At 36.0% G+C, this 21,472-nt stretch overlaps 1 protein-coding gene across 1 annotated transcript in view; it reads right to left on the bottom strand.

The window, feature by feature from the left end:
• Positions 1-21,472, bottom strand: part of CFAP44 (cilia and flagella associated protein 44) — a 133,832-nt gene that overhangs the window by 14,511 nt on the left and 97,849 nt on the right. The window contains exons 25-28 of the mRNA XM_060298054.1: positions 17,192-17,369; positions 14,135-14,635; positions 7,869-8,072; positions 6,712-6,907 (exon numbers count right to left, since the gene is read on the bottom strand). Coding sequence (XP_060154037.1) covers positions 6,712-6,907; positions 7,869-8,072; positions 14,135-14,635; positions 17,192-17,369 — 1,079 coding nt within the window. The remainder of the gene's footprint in view (positions 1-6,711; positions 6,908-7,868; positions 8,073-14,134; positions 14,636-17,191; positions 17,370-21,472) is intronic.

Below are 21,472 nucleotides of genomic sequence, written 5' to 3' on the forward strand. Positions count from 1 at the left end.
GTGGTTAAGAATCCGCCTGCCAATACATGGGACATGTGTTCGAGCCCTGGTCCAGGATGGTCCCATGTGCTGCGGAGCAACTAAGCCTGTGCGCCACAATTACTGAGACTGCACTGTAGAGCCCACGAGCCACAACTACTGAAGCCCGCATGCCTAGAGCCCGTGCTCCGCAACAAGAGAAGCCACCGCAATTAGAAACCCACACACCGCAACAAAGAGTAGCCCTCACTCACCACAACTAGAGAAAACCTGCACCCAGCAACAAAGACCCAACGCAGCCAAAAATAAATAAATTAATTAATTAATTTAATTAAAATGTCTCTTAAAATGACTACAAGTGATCTGTACCACCTTATGGAATAAATCAGCAAAGTTTAAAATTAGGCTTTAAAATTCTTACATAGATTTCTGTTTTCAAGAAAATGAAGCAGATCTACTTCCCCTATTCCTCCCACTAAATACAGCCCAAACCCCTGGACATTATATGTAAAACAAACACAAGAAGACTCTGAGAAGTGGGGAGAAGGCAGCAGACCTACTAATGCACTTCGAACCCTGAGGAACAACACTGTGGTGAGTTCCTTGGGCCTTCTTTTTTGCCCTGTATCTCAGAGGTGGAGAAGACTAAGAAACCTGAAACACCAACAGGTGCAGATAAAGAAAGGCCCAACCAGAACCTGCTCTCTCTAGCCAAATGACCTCACCATGCTGTCAGTAGAGATTCTGTGGGGAGCTGGGACTCCCATCTGCACACAACAATAGTAAGGAGATCTCCCTTCCCTTGGGTTAAAAAAAAGGCTGAGTACCTCCACCTGGCAGTAAGGAGGATGCACCCACTCCTTCCTCTGGCAGTGTTAGAGAAAGCCAAGTAAACAAGTAAGCCAGAAGATTTAAATAAGATACAGAATCTCATACATAATATGAACGTCTCCAGCTCTCAACTGAAAGTCATGCATCATACCAAGAACCAAGAATATATCCAACTGAATGAGAAAAGACAACCAATAAATGTTAACACTAAGATGACAGAAATGTTAGAATTATCTGACAAAGTACTTTAAACAGGCAAGATAAAAATGCTTCAATGAGCAATTATGAACACACTTGAAGCAAATGAAAAAATGCAATGCCTCAAAGAAATAGTCTCAGCCTATTTATTTGTATAAAGAAGAACTAAATGGAAATTTTAGAACTGAAATATACAATAATTAGAATAGAAACTAATGGATGGGTTCAACAGCAGGAAGGAGGGGACAGAGAAATGAATCAGTGAACCTGAAGAAAGAACAGTAGAAAGTAGCCAGTTTGAACAACAGAGAGAAAACAAACTGGAAAAACAAACAGAATCCAAACCCCAGAGCCTCAGGGGCCTATGGAACCATAATGAAAGGTCTAACATTCATGCCATCAGAGTCACATGAAGGAGTGAGGAAAAGAGGGGGTCTTTAAAAGGACTTGAAGAAATAATGGCTGAAAACTTCTCAAATTTGGACATAAACCTACGGATAAGTTGAATGAATTCCAAAGAGGATAAATCCAAAAAAAAATCTACACTAAGACTCATCACAGTCAAACTTCTGAAAACTAAAGAGAAAAAAATCTTGAAGGCAAACAGAGAAAAGGGGATAAGCAATTTGAATATCAGAGGGTTTCTCATCAGAAACTATGGAGACCAGAAGGAATTGGCACAATATTTTTCAAATGCTGAAAGAAAAGAAATGCCAACCTACAATCCTATACCCAGTGAAAATGCCTTTCAGAAAAAGAGGAGAAATCAAGACATACTCAGACTATAGGAAAATTTAAGAAATTGCCACTAGTATACCTGCCCTAAAAGAATGGATAAAAGAAATTCTTTACACAGAAGGAAAATTATTTTTTAAAACAGGAAACTTGGAGCAGAAACATGAATAAATACAATAGGCTTTCCTCCTCCAAGTGTTTAAATTATGTTTGATAATTGAAGCAAAAATTATAACATTATCTGATATGGTTCTAGATGTATGTAGAGGAAATATTTAAGACAAGCATATTATAAATAGGAAGGATAAAGAGATGTAAAGGTAGACAAGGATTCTATACTTGACTTAAACTGGTAAAATGATGACACTGGTGGACTGGGATAAATTATGTATATATAATATATCAATAATATATAGAGCAACCACTAAAAAAAGTATACAAAGACATACATTAAAAAGTGCTAGAGAAAATTAAAATGGAATTCTAAAAAAAATGTTCAAGTAACCCACAGGAAGGTAGGAAAAAGAACAAACACAGAAAACAGAGAATAAGAACAAATAAAAAATAAAATGGCAGACTTAAGCCCTAATATATCAAATGTAAGTGGATCAATATACCAATTAGAAGACAGAGTGGATGAAAAACATTATTTGACCATATGCTGTCTATCAGAAATTCATTTCTAATATAATTATATAGTCAAGTTGAAATTAAAAGGAGGGGAAAGGCATATTATGCAACTATTAATCAAAGCAAAGCAAGACTGGCTATACTAATATAAGATAAATAGACTTCAGAGCAAAGAAAATTACCCAAGACAGAAAAAGACCTTATATAATGATAAAAGTGTCAATCCATCAAGAAGACATAGCAATATTAAATGTGTATTCATAAAACAACAGAGCTGCAAAATATGTGAAGCAAAAACTGACAAAAATGAAAGGAGAAATAGACAAATCCATGATTCTATTTGGAGACTTCAACACCCCCTCCCTCAACATTTGATGCAAAAACTATACAGAAAATCAGCAAGGATATAGAAGACCTGAACAGTATCATCAATCAGTAGAATCTAACTAACAGTAATAAAACACTTCACACAAAACAGCACAATATACATTCTTTGCAAGTGCCCACAGAACATACACCAAGATTGACCGTATGTCAGACCATAAAACAAATCTCAACAAATATAAAAGAACTGAAATCATACAAAGTGTGTTCTCTGACCACAATGGAATCAAACTAGAACTCAATAACAGAAAGATAACAGGAAAATCTCAAAACACTTGGACCTACACAACACACTTGTATATAATCGATGGGACCCAGAAGTCACAATGTAAATTTTAAAACTACATTGACCTGAATGGAAATGAAAATGCTCTTGAAAATTTGTGGAATACAGCTAAAGCAGTGCTGAGAGAGAAATTATAGTACTAAACTAGAAAAGAAGAAAAATTCTCAAGTCAATGATTTAAGCTCCCACCTCAAAACCTAAAAACAGGAGTACAAAATAAACCCAAAGCAAGCTGAAGGAAGCTAATAGTAAAGATAATAACAGAAATCAATAAAATTGAAAGCAGAAAAATAATAGAGAAAATCACTTATACAAAGAGCTGATTTGTTCTCAAAAAGATCAACTGAATTGACAAACCTCTAGCAAGACTGAAAAAAAAATAGGAAGATAAGAAACAACTTACCAATATCGAGAATGCAACAGGTGATATTACTACAGTCGCTGCAGATATTAAAAGGATAACAAGGAAATACAATGAACATCTCTATGCACATAAATTTGCTAACTTAGGTGAAATAGACCAATTCCACAGAAAATACAAATTACTACAACTCACCCAATATAAAATAGATAATTTGAATAGTTCTGTAACTATTAAGAACATTGAAATTCTAATTTTAAAACTACCTTGAAGAAATCCATTGGCCCAGACAGTTTCACTGGAGAACTTTACCAAACATTTATAAAGAATTGCGATAAATTCTTTACAATATCTTCCAGAAAAATCAAAAAGGAGAGAAGACTTCCCGATTCACATTCTGAAGCTATTATTCTCCTGATACTAAAACCAGATATAGTACAAAAACAGTACAATGATCCTCATGAATAGAGACATAAAATTTCTTAACAAAATATTAGCAAGTAGAATTCAGCAATATATAAAAAGAATTTTACATCACACCAAGGGAGATTTATTTCAGAAATGCTAGTCTGATCTGGTAATCAGTAATCAGCCAATATAATCCACCATCTTAACAGGCTAAAGAAAAAAAAATCACATAATTGTCAATACAGTAAAGCATCTGATAAAAATTCAACACCCATTCGTGATAAAAATTCATGAAAAATAGGAAGAGAGGGGAACTTTCTGAACTTGATAAAGACTATGAAACACAGGTGTTTCTTAATGGTACAGGTAGCAGACTTAATGGTGAAAGATTGAATGCTTTCCCCCTACAATTGGACTAAGGCAAGGATATCAGCTCTGAGCACTCTATTTCAAGATAGTACTGGATGTTCTAACCAGTGCAATAAGGCAATAAAAGGTAATTGGCATACCGACCAGAAATAAATAAAACTGGCCCTTTTTACAGATAGAAATTCCCAAGGAATCAATCAAAAACCCCTAAAACTAATAAGCAAGGTTATAAGATATAAGATAAACATCTAAAAAGCAATTATATTTCTATATACTAGTATGAATATGTGGACACCAAGATTAAAAGCAATATACCTTTTAAAATTACTCAAAAAAAAGGGAAATACCTTGGTGTAAATCTAACAAAACATGAACTTGAATTGTATGTTGAAAACACAATGCTGATGACAAATCAAAGCTTTACATAAATACATACTATGTTCATGCATTGGAAGACTCAACACAGTAAAGATGCAAATTCTCCCCAGATTGATATAGAAGTTTAACACAATTGCTATCAAAATTCCAACAAGATTTTTTGTAGGTTGGGAAAAAAAAATTCTAAAATATGGAAATATATAAGAGCTGGAATAGCTAAAACAATTTTGAAAAAGAAGAATAAACTGGGAGAAATTAGTCTACCCGATTTCAGAACTCAATAGCTACTACAATCAAGACTATAGTATTGGTGGAGAGATAGCCACATAAATCAATAGAAGAGAATAGAAAACCCAGATATAGAACCACACAAATAGGCCCAAATGATTTTTGACAAAGATCAAAAGCAATTCAATGGAAGAGAGACAGCCTTTTCAACAAATGGTGCTAGAACAATTGGAGATTCCTAGGAGAAAAAAAAACATTGACCAAAGTCTCACATCTTATACAAAAATTAACTCCAAATGGATCATGGACTTAAATGTAAAATGATAAAACTTTTAGAAAAAAATAGGAGAAAATCTTTAGGACCTAGGGCTAGGCAAAGAGTTCTCAGACTTGACACCATAACAAGATCCAAAAAGGGAAAAACTCAAGGTATACAAACAGCTCATACAACTCAACAACAAAAAATAACCCAATCAAAAAATGGGCAGAAGACCTAAATAGACATTTCTCCAAAGAAGAAATACAATAGGCACATGAAAAGATGCTCAACATCACTAATTATTAGAGAAATGCAAATCAAAACTACAATGAGGTATCACCTCATACCACTCAGAATGGCCATCATTAAAACTATATAAATAACAAATGCTGGAGAGGGTGTGGAGAAAAAGGAACTCTCCTACACTCTTGGTGAGAATATAAGTTGGTACAGCCACTATGGGAATAGTATGGAGGTTCCTCAGAAAACTAAAAATAGAATTACCGTATGATCTGGCAATCCCACTCCTGGGCATATATTCAGACAAAACTCTAATCCAGAAAGATACATGCACCCCTATGTTCATAGCAGCACTATTCACAATAGCCAAGACATGGAAACAACCTAAATGTCCATCAACAGATGAATGGAATAAGGAGATGTGGTACATATATACAGTGGAATACTACTCAGCCATAAAAAAGGACAAAATAATGCCATCTGCAGCAACATGGATGCAACTAGAGATGATCATACTAAGTGAACTCAGAAAGAGAAAGACAAATACCATATGCTATCACTTACATGTGGAATATAAAATATGACACAAATGAACCTACCTACAAAACAGAAACAGACTCACAGACATAGAGAACAGCCTTGTAGTTGCCAAGAGGGAGGGGGATGGGGGCAAGATGGAGTGGGAGGTTGGGGTTAGCAGATGTAAGCTATTATATATGGAACGGATAAACAACAAGGTCCTACTGTATAGCACAGGGAATGATATTCAGTATCCTATGATAAACCATAATGGAAAAGAATATTAAAAAAGTGTATATATGTGTATAACTGAGTCACTTAGCTGTACAGCAGAAATTAACACAACATTGTAAATCAATTATACTTCAATTTAAAAGAAGAAAAAAAATTTTAAGGGAAAAATTGACAGATTGGACACTGACAAAATTCAAAACTATTGCTCTGCAAACTCTGTTAAGGGAATGAAAAGACAAGCTATAGACCAGGAGAAAATATTTGCAAACCACATATCTGACAAAGGACTAGTAGGTGTAATATGTAAAGAACTCTCAAAACTCAACAGTACCAAAGCAAACAATCCTATTCAAACATGGGCAAAAGACATGAAGAGACATTTTACCAAAGATATACAGGTGGCAAATAAACATATGAAAAGATGTTCTTGTTAAATTAAACTATCCTATGATATCTTATACCAGATACACACACACACACACACACACACACACACACACAATCCAGATGGTTAGAGACCTAAAGGTTTATATGCTCTCATCTGTAACCCCATAGTGCCTCTACATTGTCTATGTTGTAGTGAAATAAAAGGGTGTACTATTTCCCTTAGTTATTTCTCTATTTCATGCTAATGAGAAAAAAATAGGATCATACGTAAAAAGAAATACAAACCACCATCTCCTTCAACCTTCTTTTTCTTCACCCGCTTAATCCTCTTCTTTAGTACCTTCATGAGAAAGTTAGCAAATTTATTGTTTTCTCCAAGGGCTGCTTGGAAACCAGCATAGAGTGCCTTTTCTTGGTCCTGGATCTTGGCGACTTCATTCTTTTTCTCTTCCATCTCTTTAAGAGTTTCATTTATTTTCCACTAAACGAACAAAAAATAAGAACAAATGATCAATATTTCTGATAAACCAGGTTCAGAGAACAATGTACATTACAATGTAAGGTTACAGCCTACAAACATTTTTTAAGCTTCTTAATAGAAGTTTACATTTCTGATGTTTCTGAATGCAGAGTCATTCATTTATTTGATTAAAATTTTATAATTCTTTTGTAAAAATCAGTTAAGTTCAGAATCAGATAAGATCGATTCTTTGACGTTTAACTTCCTCAAGAAATTAAATTAGGTAAATTGAAATTTTTACTGATATGTGGATATCAGCTAGTATTCTTCCATGTGTGGTCTCAAAAAAGTTTTTTTCATATCAATACAAGATAACTAAAACAAAAAGGCACATCTGCTCTTAGTGAAACTGATATACCTAAAAATTGACATCACTATTGAGTATGTATTATCTAATACAATCCTTCTTCTTTTAAGACAAAGATAGATGGTCTAATTAATCTCTTTAAATTTAACATGTATGTAACAAATAAACTTAATTTCATGTGCTATTCAATTATTTATTACTCTAAAACTGGCTATAATATTTAAGAAATTTACCAGCTTCTTTCCCAAGTATGTTCATTCATAAGGATAATATATAATCAAAACTCAACTTCACATGATAGCTACTGACAACAAAAACAGACTTTTAATTAGGTAAACTAAACATAAGGGTCACTTTTGAAAAATTTATTCTCCTACCTTACAAAATATCAGATCAAATTCATTAAAAAGTATGATTCACTCCTCCCTGAGCACGGCTACCAAAAACAGAGAGCAAACAGGAATAACGGGGAAAAGGAGGAGGAAGAGAAGACAAGAAAGAGATGTGGACTAGAACAAGTGGGGAAATTAAGTTGAGAAGAAGAAAGAAAAGAAGAATCAAGTCCCCTCCATAACTAAGGCTGTAGCCAGCTAGCACTCTTCTGCCCATTCATACTTGCATGTCCTGTTCCTCTTTGTCTAATGAATTAACACGCTCTTGAAGTATGTTCTCCTGTTTCTCAAAATTCTTCAGGAGAAGCATTTCTTGAAATAATGTGACATGGTGCAGGTCAGATAATTTCATCTGAGTATCTAGTTTCAGTTTCCGATGTCTCAGGAGACGGAGTTCTGCATCAAAAGTGACAATCAGTTCTTTGATCTGAGGTGGAAGAAGATTTGAGGGTATGTTAGAATAGAAGTTTAAAACAGGTACATGCATTTTTAAAACTATCCAACAATACTGATTTGTTTGGGTAAAAGCATTTTCTTATTATGCCCTTATTATGGATGGAGAATTACAAGGGTGGGTGGGTGGGGCACATGGGTGTGTATACAGTCTCATAATTTAATTTATGTACATTTAATACCATTGATGAACTGGTTTATTAAGTGGTAGGTATTCTGTAACTGCAGTCCTTCGAGCTGTTTCTTCACCATTGATTAAGCCATTGATCAGGAATGTCCTTGGGGCTTCCCTGGTGGCGCACTGGTTGGGAGTCCGCCTGCCGATGCAGGGGACACGGGTTCGTGCCCCGGTCCAGGAAGATCCCACATGCCGCGGAGCGGCTGGGCCCATGAGCCATGGTCGTTGAGCCTGCGCGTCCGGAGCCTATGCTCCGCAAAGGGAGAGGCCACAACAGTGAGAGGCCCGTGTACCACCAAAAAAAAAAAAAAAAAAAAAAAGAATGTCCTTCTTGCTGGTTTAAATCAGAGACTGTGAGCTCTTTGTGGGTAGTATTGTGTCTGTCTCCACTCTATTCCCATGGTATCTCTACACTGCCCTTCACACAGTAAGTACTAAAATAATATTTTCCTCACCTTCTTATTTTGAAAAGTTTCAAATCTACAGAACAGTAAATATTTTTAAACAGATAAATATAATTGTGGAGCCACAAGAAACCTGTACAATCTTCTTGGTTTATTTACAGATGAAGAAATTGAGACTAAAAGTGACTTCCCTGAGATCAAATTTGTTACAGAGCTTGGATAAGAACCCAAATATCGGGCTTCCCTGGTGGCGCAGTGGTTGAGAATCTGCCTGCCAATGCAGGGGACACGGGTTCGAGCCCTGGTCTGGGAAGATCCCACATGCCGCGGAGCAACTAGGCCCGTGAGCCACAACTACTGAGTCTGCGCTTCTGGAGCCTGTGCTCTGCAACAAGAGAGGCCGCGATAGTGAGTGGCCCCCACTTGCCGCAACTAGAGAAAGCCCTCGCACAGAAATGAAGACCCAACATAGACAAAAATTAAAATAAAAAAATAATAAAAAAATAAAAAAAGAACCCAAACATCTCATGTCCTGGTCTAGACTTTATTCCACTGCAATTTCAAATGATTTTAAATCCTCAGTTTTACTTTGATTTTGACACAGCGTCTCCCTTGCCCCATCCCAAAGGAGATGAAGAGATCAACAGAGAGCCCAAAGAGCTGATTCTCCCAATGAAACTAGTACACCAGGAAAAAGACAAACCATTCCATGTTTTTCATTAGGCTGTACTTGAATGGGGAGCCTCGACTATCAAATGCCTATAATGAGTGAGGGCTCAGCCTGGGGCTGAGAAAGAGGAAGATATCTGTGGGTTTGGGTCTGTGAAACTGCTGGAGAATTTCAGAGAGCTAAAAAGCAAAAACAAAAAACACAACAAACCAAGGAGAAGAAAAATTAAACTTTTAATGTATGACTGTAGACTAAGTGGGTTCCACTTTAATGATTGTTCAACAAATTTGAATTATTTTTAAATTTCTTTGGAGGAAGCACTATGTTTTCTTCAGTGCAACACCATTCTGCAACTATACCACATAGGTGTCCAAGGTTGTAAGGGTTATGCCTGTTTTATTCTCACTACCCCTCATAGCCTGTAAGCTGTATAGGATAGAGAATGTGTATGACTTGACAATTGTTTCATCCCTACTACCTAGCTAGCACTGTTTCTGCACATAGAATGTCCAATAAATATTTGTTAAATTAATAGTTAAAATTAAATCAATTAAAACTTTTTACTGAATATCTACTATATGTCTGGCATTGTCCTAGACACTTCAGGGGAATCCTAGAGTTGTATCTAATGAAACAGAGACTAAAAAAAAAATAGAAAAAAATCAATGAAACTAAAGCTGGTTCTTTGAAAAGACAAACAAAATTGATAAACCTTTATCCAAACTCACCAAGAAAAAAGGCAGAGGACCCAAATGAATAAAATCAGAAATGAAAAAGGGAAGTTAAAACTGACACCACAGAAATACAAAAGGTCATAGGAGACTACTACTAACAGCTATATAACAACAAAATGGACAACCCAGAAGAAATGGACAAATTCTTAGAAATGTACAATCTCCCAAAACGAAACCAGGAAGAAATAGAAAATTGAACAGACCAATTACCAGTACTGAAATTGAATCAGTGATTTTAAAAACTCCCAACAAACAAAAGTCCAGGACCAGAGAGCTTCACAGATGAATTCTACCAAACATTTAGAGAAGTGTTAACAGCTATCCTTCTAAAACTATTCCCAAAAAATTGCAGAGGAAGGAACACTTCCAAACTCATTCTATGAGTCCAGTATCACCCTGATACCAAAACCAGGCAAAGATATCACACAAAAAAGAACATCACAGGCCAATGTCACTGATGAACATACATGCAAAAGTCCTTAACAAAATATTAGCAAACTGATTCCAGCAATACATTAAATAATCATACAGTATGATCAAGTGTGATTTATTCCAAGGATGCAAGGATAATTCAATATCCACAAATCAATGTGATACACCACATTAACAAATTGAAAAATAAAAAACATATGATTATCTCAATAGATGCAGAAAAACTTTTGACAGAATTCAACATCCATTTACGATAAAAACTCTCCAGAAAGTGAGCATAGAGGGAACATACCTCAACATAATAAAGGCCATATATGACAAACCCATAGCTAACACATTATTGACTGGGGGATCTTTGCAGAAACTAATGCCTGTGGCCATAATATGCCTCTGGCCAAAAATGTGTTAAAGGTGAAAAGCTAAAAGCATTTCCTCTAAGATCAGGAAGAGGACAAGGATGCCCACTCTTGCCACTTTTATTTAACATAGTATTGGAAGTCCTACCCACAGCAATCAGACAAGAAAAAGAAATAAAAGGAATCCAAATTGGAAAAGAAGAAGCAAAACTGTCCTTGTTTGCAGATGACATGATACTATGCATAGAAAATCCTAAAGACACCACCAGAAAACTACTAGAGCTCATCAATGAATTTAGTAAAGTTGCAGGTTACAAAATTAATATACAGAAATCTGTTTCATTTCTATACACTAACAAGGAACTAGCAGAAAGAGAAATTAAGGAAACAATCCCATTTACCATCACATCAAAAAGAATAAAATACCTAGAAATAAATCTACCTAGGGAGGTAAAAGACCTATACTCGGAAAACTATAAGAAACTGATAAAAGAAATTGAAGATCACACAAACAGATGGGAAGATATACTGTGTTCTTGGATTGGAAGAATCAATATTGTTAAAATTACCATACTACCCAAGGCAATCTATAGATTCAATGCAATCCCTATCAAAATACCAATAGCATTTTTCACAGAACTAGAACAAAAAAATTTTTGTGTGAAAACACTAAAGACCTCAAATAGCCAAAATAATCTCAAGTAAGAAAAGTGGAGCTGGAGGAATTATGCTTCTTGACTTCAAGACCATACTACAAAGCTACAATGATCAAAACAGTATGATACTGACACAAAAACAGACACATCAATCAGTGAAACAGAATAGAGAGCCCAGAAATAAACTCATGCACCTATGGTCAATTAATCTATGACAAAGGAGGCAAAAATATACAATGGAGAAAAGACAGCCCCTTCAATAAGTGGTTCTGGGAAAACAGGACAGCTACATGTAAAAGCATAAACTTAGAACATCCTCTAACACCATACACAAAAATAAACTCAAAATGGATTAAAGACCTAAATTTAAGGCTGGGAAACCATAAAATTCCTGGAGGAAAACATAAGCAGAACATTCTTTGACATAAATCATAGCAATTTTTTTTTGGATCTGTCTCCTAAAGCAAACAAAAGCAAAAATAAACAAATGGGACCTAATTAAACTTAAAAGTTTTCAGACAGCAAAGGGAACCATCAACAAAATGAAAAGACAATCTACTGAATGGAAGAAAATATTGGCAAGTGATACGACGGACAAGGGGTTAATATCCAACATATATAAACAGCTCATACAATTCAACATCAACAAACAAACAAACAATCTGATTAAAAAATGGGCAGAAGACCTGAATAGACATTTTTCCAAAGAAGAAACGCAGGTGGCCAAAAGGAACATGAAAAGATGCTCAACATAGCCAATCATTGGGGAAATGCAAATCAAAACCACAATGAGATAATCACCTCACACCTGTCAGAATGGCTATCATTAAAACACACACACACAAATAAAAAATTTTGGCAAGAATGTGGAGAAAAGGGAACACTCACACACTGTTGTTGGGAATGTAAATTGGTGTAGCTCTGTGGAAAACAGTAGGGAGGCTTCTAAAAAAACTGAAAATAGAACTACCTTATGACCCAGCAATTCCACTCCTGGGTATATATCCAAAAAAACCAAAAACACTAATTCAAAAAGATATGTGCACCCCAATGTTCATAGCAGCATTATTTACAAGATATTGTGAAGATATGGAAGCAACCTAGGTGTCCATCAACAGATGAATGGAAAAATATGTAGTACATATATACAATGGAATATTACTCAGCCATAAAAAAGAATGAAAATTTGCCATTTGCAACAACATGGATGGACCTGGGGGATATTTTGGGTAGTGAAGTAAGTCATCCAGGTTAAGACAAATATTATATGTTAGCAGTTATATGTGGAATCTAAAAAAAAATAAAACTAGTGAATATAACAAAAAGCAAGAGACTCACAGATATAGAGAACAAACTAGTGGTTACCAGTGGGAAGAGGGAAGGAGGGAGGAACAATATAAGGGTAGGGGATTAACAGGTACAAACTATTATGTATAAAATAAGCTGCAATGAACTAACACACCATTGTCAAGCAATTATACTCCAATAAAGATGTTAAAAAAAATAAGCTACAATGATATATTGTACAACACAGCATATTTTATAATAACTACAAATGGAGTATAACCTTTAAAAATTGTAGATCACTATATTATACACGTGTAACTTGTAATATTATACATCAACTATACTTCAATTAAAAATTGTATAATTTGTAAGACAAAACTAACACATATAAAACAGCAAGAAAAATAAGTACAAAACCTAAGATGCTGATTATAAGTGCAAATGGAGTTTAGAAGAAAGGAGAGTATGTAGTGTGGGCAGAAGATTCTGGAGAGGGTTTGGAAGTGAGCTGAGTTTTGAATGACGACAACTTTGGAAGAAGTCATTGTAAGTAGAAGGAAATAGCAAAGAAAAAAGCACAGATATGAAACTCAGAAGTGGGGTGGTAAGTATGGAGAAACAGAAAGAGTGAGAAAACAGCACTGGAAGAAGTAGAGATAATGGGTGAAGAATAAGTTTGGGGAGTAAGAGGTGCTGCTTTCAGACACACTGAGGAAGGGGACTCTATACGGCTGGCAGGAGGGAACTTCCATCCAGGAAAGGACCTTTTCCTTCCATATTCAGAGCACCTCCTGCACACAACTGGCCCCAGCCTGGTCCTGATTTTCTTACAAATAAAAATATTTGCCATTCCAGCTCCAGAACAATTCTGAAGCTAGTCATTACCGTGAACACTCTCACTAAAGGGGCAAATCACACATTAGAGAAAGAGCAGGGGGTGAAAAGCAGAGGGTGCCCCATTTTCACCGGAAGGTTTTTAGTTATGCTCCATCCATCATCTGAAGGCTGCTTTATCACTTCTCCTTTACCATGACTTCAGTTAGATACCAATTAACATGGATTTGCCCTTAATTCTTAGCTTTCCAAAAAGAAAAAAGTTGAAAAGCTCCAAAGTTCTTAGCAGAACACAATGATTTTCAGAAGACCAGGGATGGGGAGAAAGCCAAGCCATCAGTGAGTTGTGGGCTGGTCAGGGTTTGGGGAAGATTAAGGTAGAGAAATTAAAAATAATTTTAATTATTTTTAATTAAATTATAATTCAATTTTAATTATCCTGCTCTTCTCTCCTTCAGCTTTAAATAAGCAATCTCATTTCTTACCCTGTTGATCAAATACTGTTGCATGTACAAGTGTTTAATCTCATCCCTCTTCATAATCTCCAGCTCCACTTCAGTTGGATCTGTTCTTTCAAATTCCATGAACTTTGGAATATCTAGATTGAATACTGTTGCTTTTGATGATCTAGACAATGAATCACTTGTCGTCAAATCCCCATCCTTTCCAGAAGAGAGTCTGAGGAAGCTTCCAGCTGAGCCTGCAGACGCTGCCTTTTCCACTCGAGGGGCCGTTTCAGCCTGATTTTTCATCTGCTGCCGCTTAAAAGCTAGGAGGGTTTCCTCATCATACTGAAATCTCTTTTCTGGAACTTCTTCTGGGTATATCTGAGGGATTTGGGGAATGGGGATGTGCTTGGATACGTGAAGAGTCGACTGAATGTTCTTCAGTTCTTGCACCAGGCACTGTATTTCCTCGATGACAGCCACTTTAAGGTCTCGAAGAGAGACAATGCACTTGTTCATGTGCATTTTCTTTGCATAGGCCTGATAAAAAGAACAGGAAGAAAGCAGAATGACAACCTGCTCACAAAGGGCAGCTTGAAATACAATTTGCTTTTGTCCCTTGACTGGAATGCCTAGCAAAAATTCAAGATAAAAATGTATCTGATCATTCCTGTTCGCTACTAAGTTATTTTCTCTAGTTTTTAGGCTTTTCCCCATTTCACCTCTCCATAAGGGGAAGACGGTCTGGATGTGACCTCTGGTGTCCCCCAGCTGGCTTCTAGGGCTGAGTTCCCCCATCCTCCTTCCACCACTCAATGGAAGTCCTTCCTGAGCCCTGTACTCAGCCAGATCCCAGGGAAGGGAAGGCCATTCTTTGGTCAGGAGCACACAGTAACCGTCCTTCCCTGATGAAAACTCAAATCCTATTGGCTTAGACTCACTTAGGGTTGCCCACCTCGGGCCACTTTAGCCTGTTGTCATTCTGTATTTTGGCCACATTCTTTCTGTTACTCCTTGTGCAGGCAAGGTCACGATCCTGAATTCCAGTACCACGTCACACTGAGAGGTTCCTGGACTTTTCCTTGGTTCCTTCTCCACTCATCTGAGCCCAGCTATGCCCCTGCCTCCAGTCACAGGTGCCAAACAGGCCCACTGCTCCCTCACTGCCAGCTCTCTCCCCAGGCTGTGTTTCCTAAATGCCCTGACCAGAGCCTCCAGTCACATGCAACCCTGCTCCTGGTGTGCAGTTAGGCAACTAGATGGCCCAAAGGCTGTTAAGAGTAACTTTGCATAAATATACAGGTTAAGAAAAATAAAAGATCGAAAGGCTTTTCTTCAAGTCGTCTTACAAAACTTACCTGTATATTTACTATCTACTGTAACAAAATAGAGGAGATGTTTTACATACTTAACAAATCTTTAAAGCATTAGGGTTTAAACTCAAAATCCAGCCCTTGGGTGAGTGAGGGACCACTTCTGAAGTACCTGGAGGACCGAGAATTAAGTGGAGAACAAACCCAAACCAGCCTGGTGGCTGTAAGGCCTACCTCTTTTAGGAGCCCAATTTACATACCAAGCCTCTCTTTCTAATTTTCCAAATACCACACACCTAAACACTAGCCATGGATGGGGGAGGTGGGGGAGGAGGCGGTGGTGGTGGGGGAAATGTATAATACACAACTTCTAAAATGCTTGATACTTTTCAGTGACTTTGAACTTAACCATGATAAGAATGACTGTTTATTGACTTTGACCATTACTTTAACCCTATGAAGAAGACTAGACATGTCTTGTCTTACCGTTGTTCATTGGTAGTAATACCTTTTTTTTTTTAAACAGACAATACAACTGAGGCTTAGGGAGAGTTACATGACTAGCCAAGTTCATATAACTATTAAGTGGCAGAGATTGGAACGGAACTCTGATCTTCTGACCGGGAGAATTGTGTGCTCTGCATTATTTAATGCTGTCATTTTAATAAAATAGATTTCAGTGCAATGCAGTTCCATTCAAGACATCACACCTGTCCATCACCTCTACCTGGACTATGAAATTTCAGGTGGGATGACTGGCAAATTGTGATCAAAAGAACATTTGTCTGTGACAACGGATGAAACATGATAGTTGAAACAAGAATTGCCTTAGACAAACAGATAGAAAAACAATCCAAACGGTCACTAATAAAATGTTCAAAATGTCCATTTGATCAGAAAGTTATAGGTATGAGCTATGAAAATTGACGTGTGGCTATGAATCGCCATACCAGGATCTCTGGAGTGCTGGCATGTACAGCATCTTTAGTGAAACAGAAAAAGACACTCCTTCCTCAAGACACTTTACACTTCCATTTGTCAGAAAATTATAAAATATTCAAACATGCTCTATCTGTGGTATGATTCGCACTCTTTTCAATGCGATGCCTTGAAATGGGCAACCTGCACAGCCATACTAGGTGGCCATATACAAAATTCTCCTCAAAATGGTAACTCAGATGCCTTCTGAGCCTCTAAGTGTGAAAAGTCACTTGTCAATTCAAAGCAAGGAATTACTATGACAGGGAGAGGAAACTTTAGGATGAAAACAGGTATGAGAAATCAGGATGATTAGAAGCAGTTTGGGGAAATGCAGAGAGAATCAAAAAGGAATATATTAACTGCTCAGTATTGTGTCACCTACAAAAGTTTGGAAGTCCTTCAAACAAAGGCTAAATACAGTGGTCTCTTTTCCTAAGTCTTGGTGGTCCACAGCAGCCAAAAACAATAGCCAACAAGGATGTGTTTGAATTTCAGAGATTCAAAGTTCATAAAATATAATGCCTTCACTCATGAAACTGGTATTGAACCAAGTAATTAATTTGAAGGCTGGTTCTGCCATGTTAACTAAATAGTCATGAATAAATCTCTTATCTTTGGGACTCAATTTCCTCATTTGTAAAAAGGGGCATTATTCTAGATAATCATGAAGCCCTTTTCCAATTCTAAATTTCTATGACTATATATCTTTATGGACCAGCTAACAAAATGGGTGGTTTCAGCAGAATTCAATTAAAAAATCCAGGGTGTGTGCCTCATTGTCATGAAAGCTACGGGTAAGCACCATAGAGTCGAGGTGTCCCAGTTCCTCTTCCTTCTTGGCAGCATTTACTCTCATGTGTTCAGGTATCTTATAGTCTGGGGCTGTCTTCAAATTGAAGTCTCCCATATACAACTGGGCCTCTTTGATGGCTTGAACATCTTTGGGATCTTCATAGTCATCACCAGGTTTACTGTTGTACCTATCAGAAAAACAGAAAACTCAGCCATAAACGTGACAATAAACTCTAATTCGTCTACTTTAGGCATATAATCAAATTTAATCATGAAGCAAAAGCATAATTCTGGGTCTGTGGTGCTGCCTTTTCCTATAGAGCCCAAGATTTTTTTTTATGTTAATGGCTATTTTTAAAGCACCTCAAGCAAAATAATAAGTAATAAATAAAAACTAATCAACTAGATGGTGCCGAAATAATCTGAATCATTCTTAGGCTTTGGTTAACTTCAAAGTAATTTAGATCAACACTGTTATTTATTCCCTCAACAGAAATTACGCTTTGGATACAGGTTTGTTGTTTTTTGTTTAATCACTAAAATGTTAAAAGTTTTTAAAAAACATAAATGACTGTCATAAAGTTTGTCATAACATTTTCAAAAAAAGGCATGTGATTCAAAATGATAGCACGAGTATATATGTATTTACCTCCCTCTCTTTTCCCACATTCCATGGAAATGGCACTGTGGGGTGTCAAAGGAAGTAAATCACTAGGAAAGCTGAGAATGGGATAGAAAACCATGAGCAAACTAGTGATAGAGATACATTTCTAGAAGACAGAAAGAAGATGAAGTTGTATTAATGGATAAACCAGACCAATGAAAACTCTAGTCCCAGATACCCGCAGGAAAATGCTATAAAAAGAATTGGATTGGGTCTTCTTGATAGAGTTCCTAGGAGGCTCCAAGCAAAGATGGAGCAGGTATGGAGCAGGGAATGGAATGCTAGACATTATTTGGTAAAATTAATTAGAGGATTGAAAAGGAATGCCTGAACCAGTTGCACCCTCCCAGCTTTCCCACCTACACACATGCAAGGCAGTAGCAACCTTATACATAAACTAAAACTGAAGTACTAATCTCTACAGAAACTGACCTCTCTGCTTGGGAAATACTAAGGTAGCTATGTTATGGGTTGCCCCCCCCCCGAGGGGATCTTCATTGGGAGACCCTAACCTACCTAATTCTTTAAAGTGAAGCCTGTCTGTCAATATGAGCATATAGCTTCAGTCAGCCCTTTAGGGGAAAGCAAACATGCGTATAGCAAAGGAAACACACGCCATCTAATGTATTAACTGACAATTGTTCATTTGTGTATAACAGCACTAAAAGGAAAGATTAATATTTTTAATGAAAGGAAAGGAAAGGAAAGGAAGGAAAGGAAGAAACAAAATACTTCTGCTCTTGCCATGTGAGAGAAACACAGCCCATAATTATCCTCATGCTACAAATAACTAGAATTGAACAAAAATATATAAAACAACTATGTTCAGACATTGAATGATAAGCAGCACAGGACTGTAATTCCTGAGAAAAGTGAAACAAAATAAGTAATCCTTACTGTCTCCTAGTTTCTGCATGGAGGAAATTACCACACTATGGAGTAGGGTTGGAATCCCAGAAATCAGATTCCACAGAGGCCAGAATGGCTAGAATTTTGTGGTAAAGACTATCAGAGCTACACAAAGAAATCTATAGAGGGCTCTCTTGAGTTTTTGGCTGAGTATTAATTTGTACACTTGTAATGTGAAACACCATGAAGGTGAACAAATTCAGTAGACATTCAGAAGACATTCAGTAGAAACCCCAAAAGAGTCATGCCTTCAAAGTAGGAGAAACAGAAGATTTAGACAATATTAGCAATCACCTTGTCCTCATTGACACGTATGGAACAGTACACCCAAGAATACAAGAATACACACTCTTTTTCAAGCACACATTGAACTTTAACTAAGAGACTATATGCAGGCCTATACAATTTCCAATAAATTTAAAAGAATTTAAATCACACAGACTATTTTCTATGACCACAAAAAATTAAATTAGAAATCAAACAGAAAGATATTTTTTAAACCTCAAAATATTTGGAAACTAAACAGCATATTTTAAAATAAATCACAAGTCAAGGAAGAAATCACAAGGGATACTAGAAAATATTTTGGACTGAAGAATAATGAAAATATATCAAAACTAGTGGAATGCAGCACAGGGCTGAGAGGGAAAATTTTACTTTAAATACTTACATTAGAAGAAAAGTATAAAATCAAAGTTTACACCTTAAACTTAAACCTCAACAAGAAAGAAAAGAGTTAATTAAACCCAATTAAACTAGAATGAAGGAAATGATATAGAACAGAAATCAATGACATAGAAATCAGAATCAGACAAACAATATATTTTTTTTAATCTATAACCAAAAGCTAGTTGCTTAAAAAAATTAATAAAATTGATAAACCTCTTGCTGGAATGATCAAGAAAGAGAGAAGATACAAATTAACTATGTCAAAAATAGAAGAGGACAACACAACAGATACTACAGAAATTAAAATAATAATAAGGGAATAGTATTGTATGAACTATATTATGCCAATAAATCTGATGAAATGCACAAATTCCTTGAAAGACACAAATTACCAAAACTGATCCAAGAAGAAATGGAAGATCTGAATAGCACTGTAATAATTTAAAGTTTGAGTTTATAATTTATAATCTTCCTTCAAAGAATACTCCAGGTCCAGATGGCTTTACTGATAAATATTATCAAATATTTAAGGAAGAAATAATACCAAGCCTAAACAAAGTCTTTTAGAAAATAGAAAAGAAAAACTTCAACTCTTTTTATGAAACCACTGTTATCCTGATAACAACCCAGAGAAGACATTGCATAAAAATAAAACTAGAGAACAATATTCTTCATTAATAAAATATAAAAGTCCTTAACAAATTACTAGCAAATCAAATACAGCAAAATATTTTTTGAAAATATCAAAAGTCTATTTTATTTTTCTGTTTCATTGAGATATAATTGACATACAATATTGTATTAGTTTAAGGTATACAACATAATGATTTGATATGTGTATATACTGCAAAACATTTACCACAATAAATTTAGTTAACATCTATCACCACACACTGTTACAATTTTTTCCTTATGCTGAGAATTATTAAGATTGACTCTCTCAGCTCAAATACACAAAACAGTATTGTTAACAGTCACCATGCGGTAAGTTACATTCCCAGAACTAATTTCTTATAACTGCAAGTTTGTATTTTTGACCACTTTTACCCATTTCTCCCATCCCCACCTAACACCTCTTGCCTCTAGCAACCACCAATCTGTTCTGTTTCAATAAGGTCAGATTTTTTTAGATTCCACATACAAGTGAGATCATATAGTATTTATCTTTCTCTGTCAAACTTGTTTCACTTAGTATAATGCCCTCAAGGTCCATTTGTGTTGTCACAAATGGACTGCTTTCTTTTTTTATAGCTGAATGATATTCTGTTGTACAGTATACATGTGCCACAACTTTTTAAAATCCATTCATCCATCAGTGGAGATTTAGGTTGTTTTCCTGTCTCGGCTATTACAAATACAATGAATATGGGGGTACAGATATCTCTGAGATAATGATTTTATCTCCCTTGTATGTATAACCAGGAGTGGAATTGCTGGATTATATGGTAGTTCTATTTTTAATTTTTTGAGGAATCCCCACACTGTTTTCCATAGTGGCTACACCAACTTATGTTCCCACCAACAGTGCACAAGGATTCTCTCTTCTCCACATCCTCACCAACACTTGTTATCTCTTGTCCTTTGGATGACAGACATTCTAACAGGTGTGAAATGGTATTTCATTGTGGGTTTGATTCGCATTTCCCTGATGATTAGTGACGCTGAACACTTTCACATACCTGTTGGCCATCTGTATGCCTTCTTTGGAAAAATGTCTATTCAGTTCCTCTGTCCATTTTTTTTTAATTTTATTTGCTATTGAGTTGTATGAGTTCTTTATACATTTTGGATGTTAACTCCTTATCAGATATATGATTGCAAATATTTTCTCCCATTCCATGAGTTGCCTTTTCATTTTGTTGATGGTTTCCTTTGATGTACAGAAGCTTTTTAGTTTAATGTAGTACAGTTATTTACTTTTTGTTTTTATCACCTTTGTTTTTGATGTTAAATCCAAAAAAAATCATTGCAAGGCTGATGTCATGGAGCTTACCACCTATTTTTTTCTAGAGTTTTATGGTTTCAGGTCTTACATTCAAGTCTTTAATC

Source organism: Globicephala melas, chromosome 4 (genome assembly GCF_963455315.2).
Source record: "Globicephala melas chromosome 4, mGloMel1.2, whole genome shotgun sequence".
In the NCBI taxonomy this organism is placed as follows: domain Eukaryota; kingdom Metazoa; phylum Chordata; class Mammalia; order Artiodactyla; family Delphinidae; genus Globicephala; species Globicephala melas.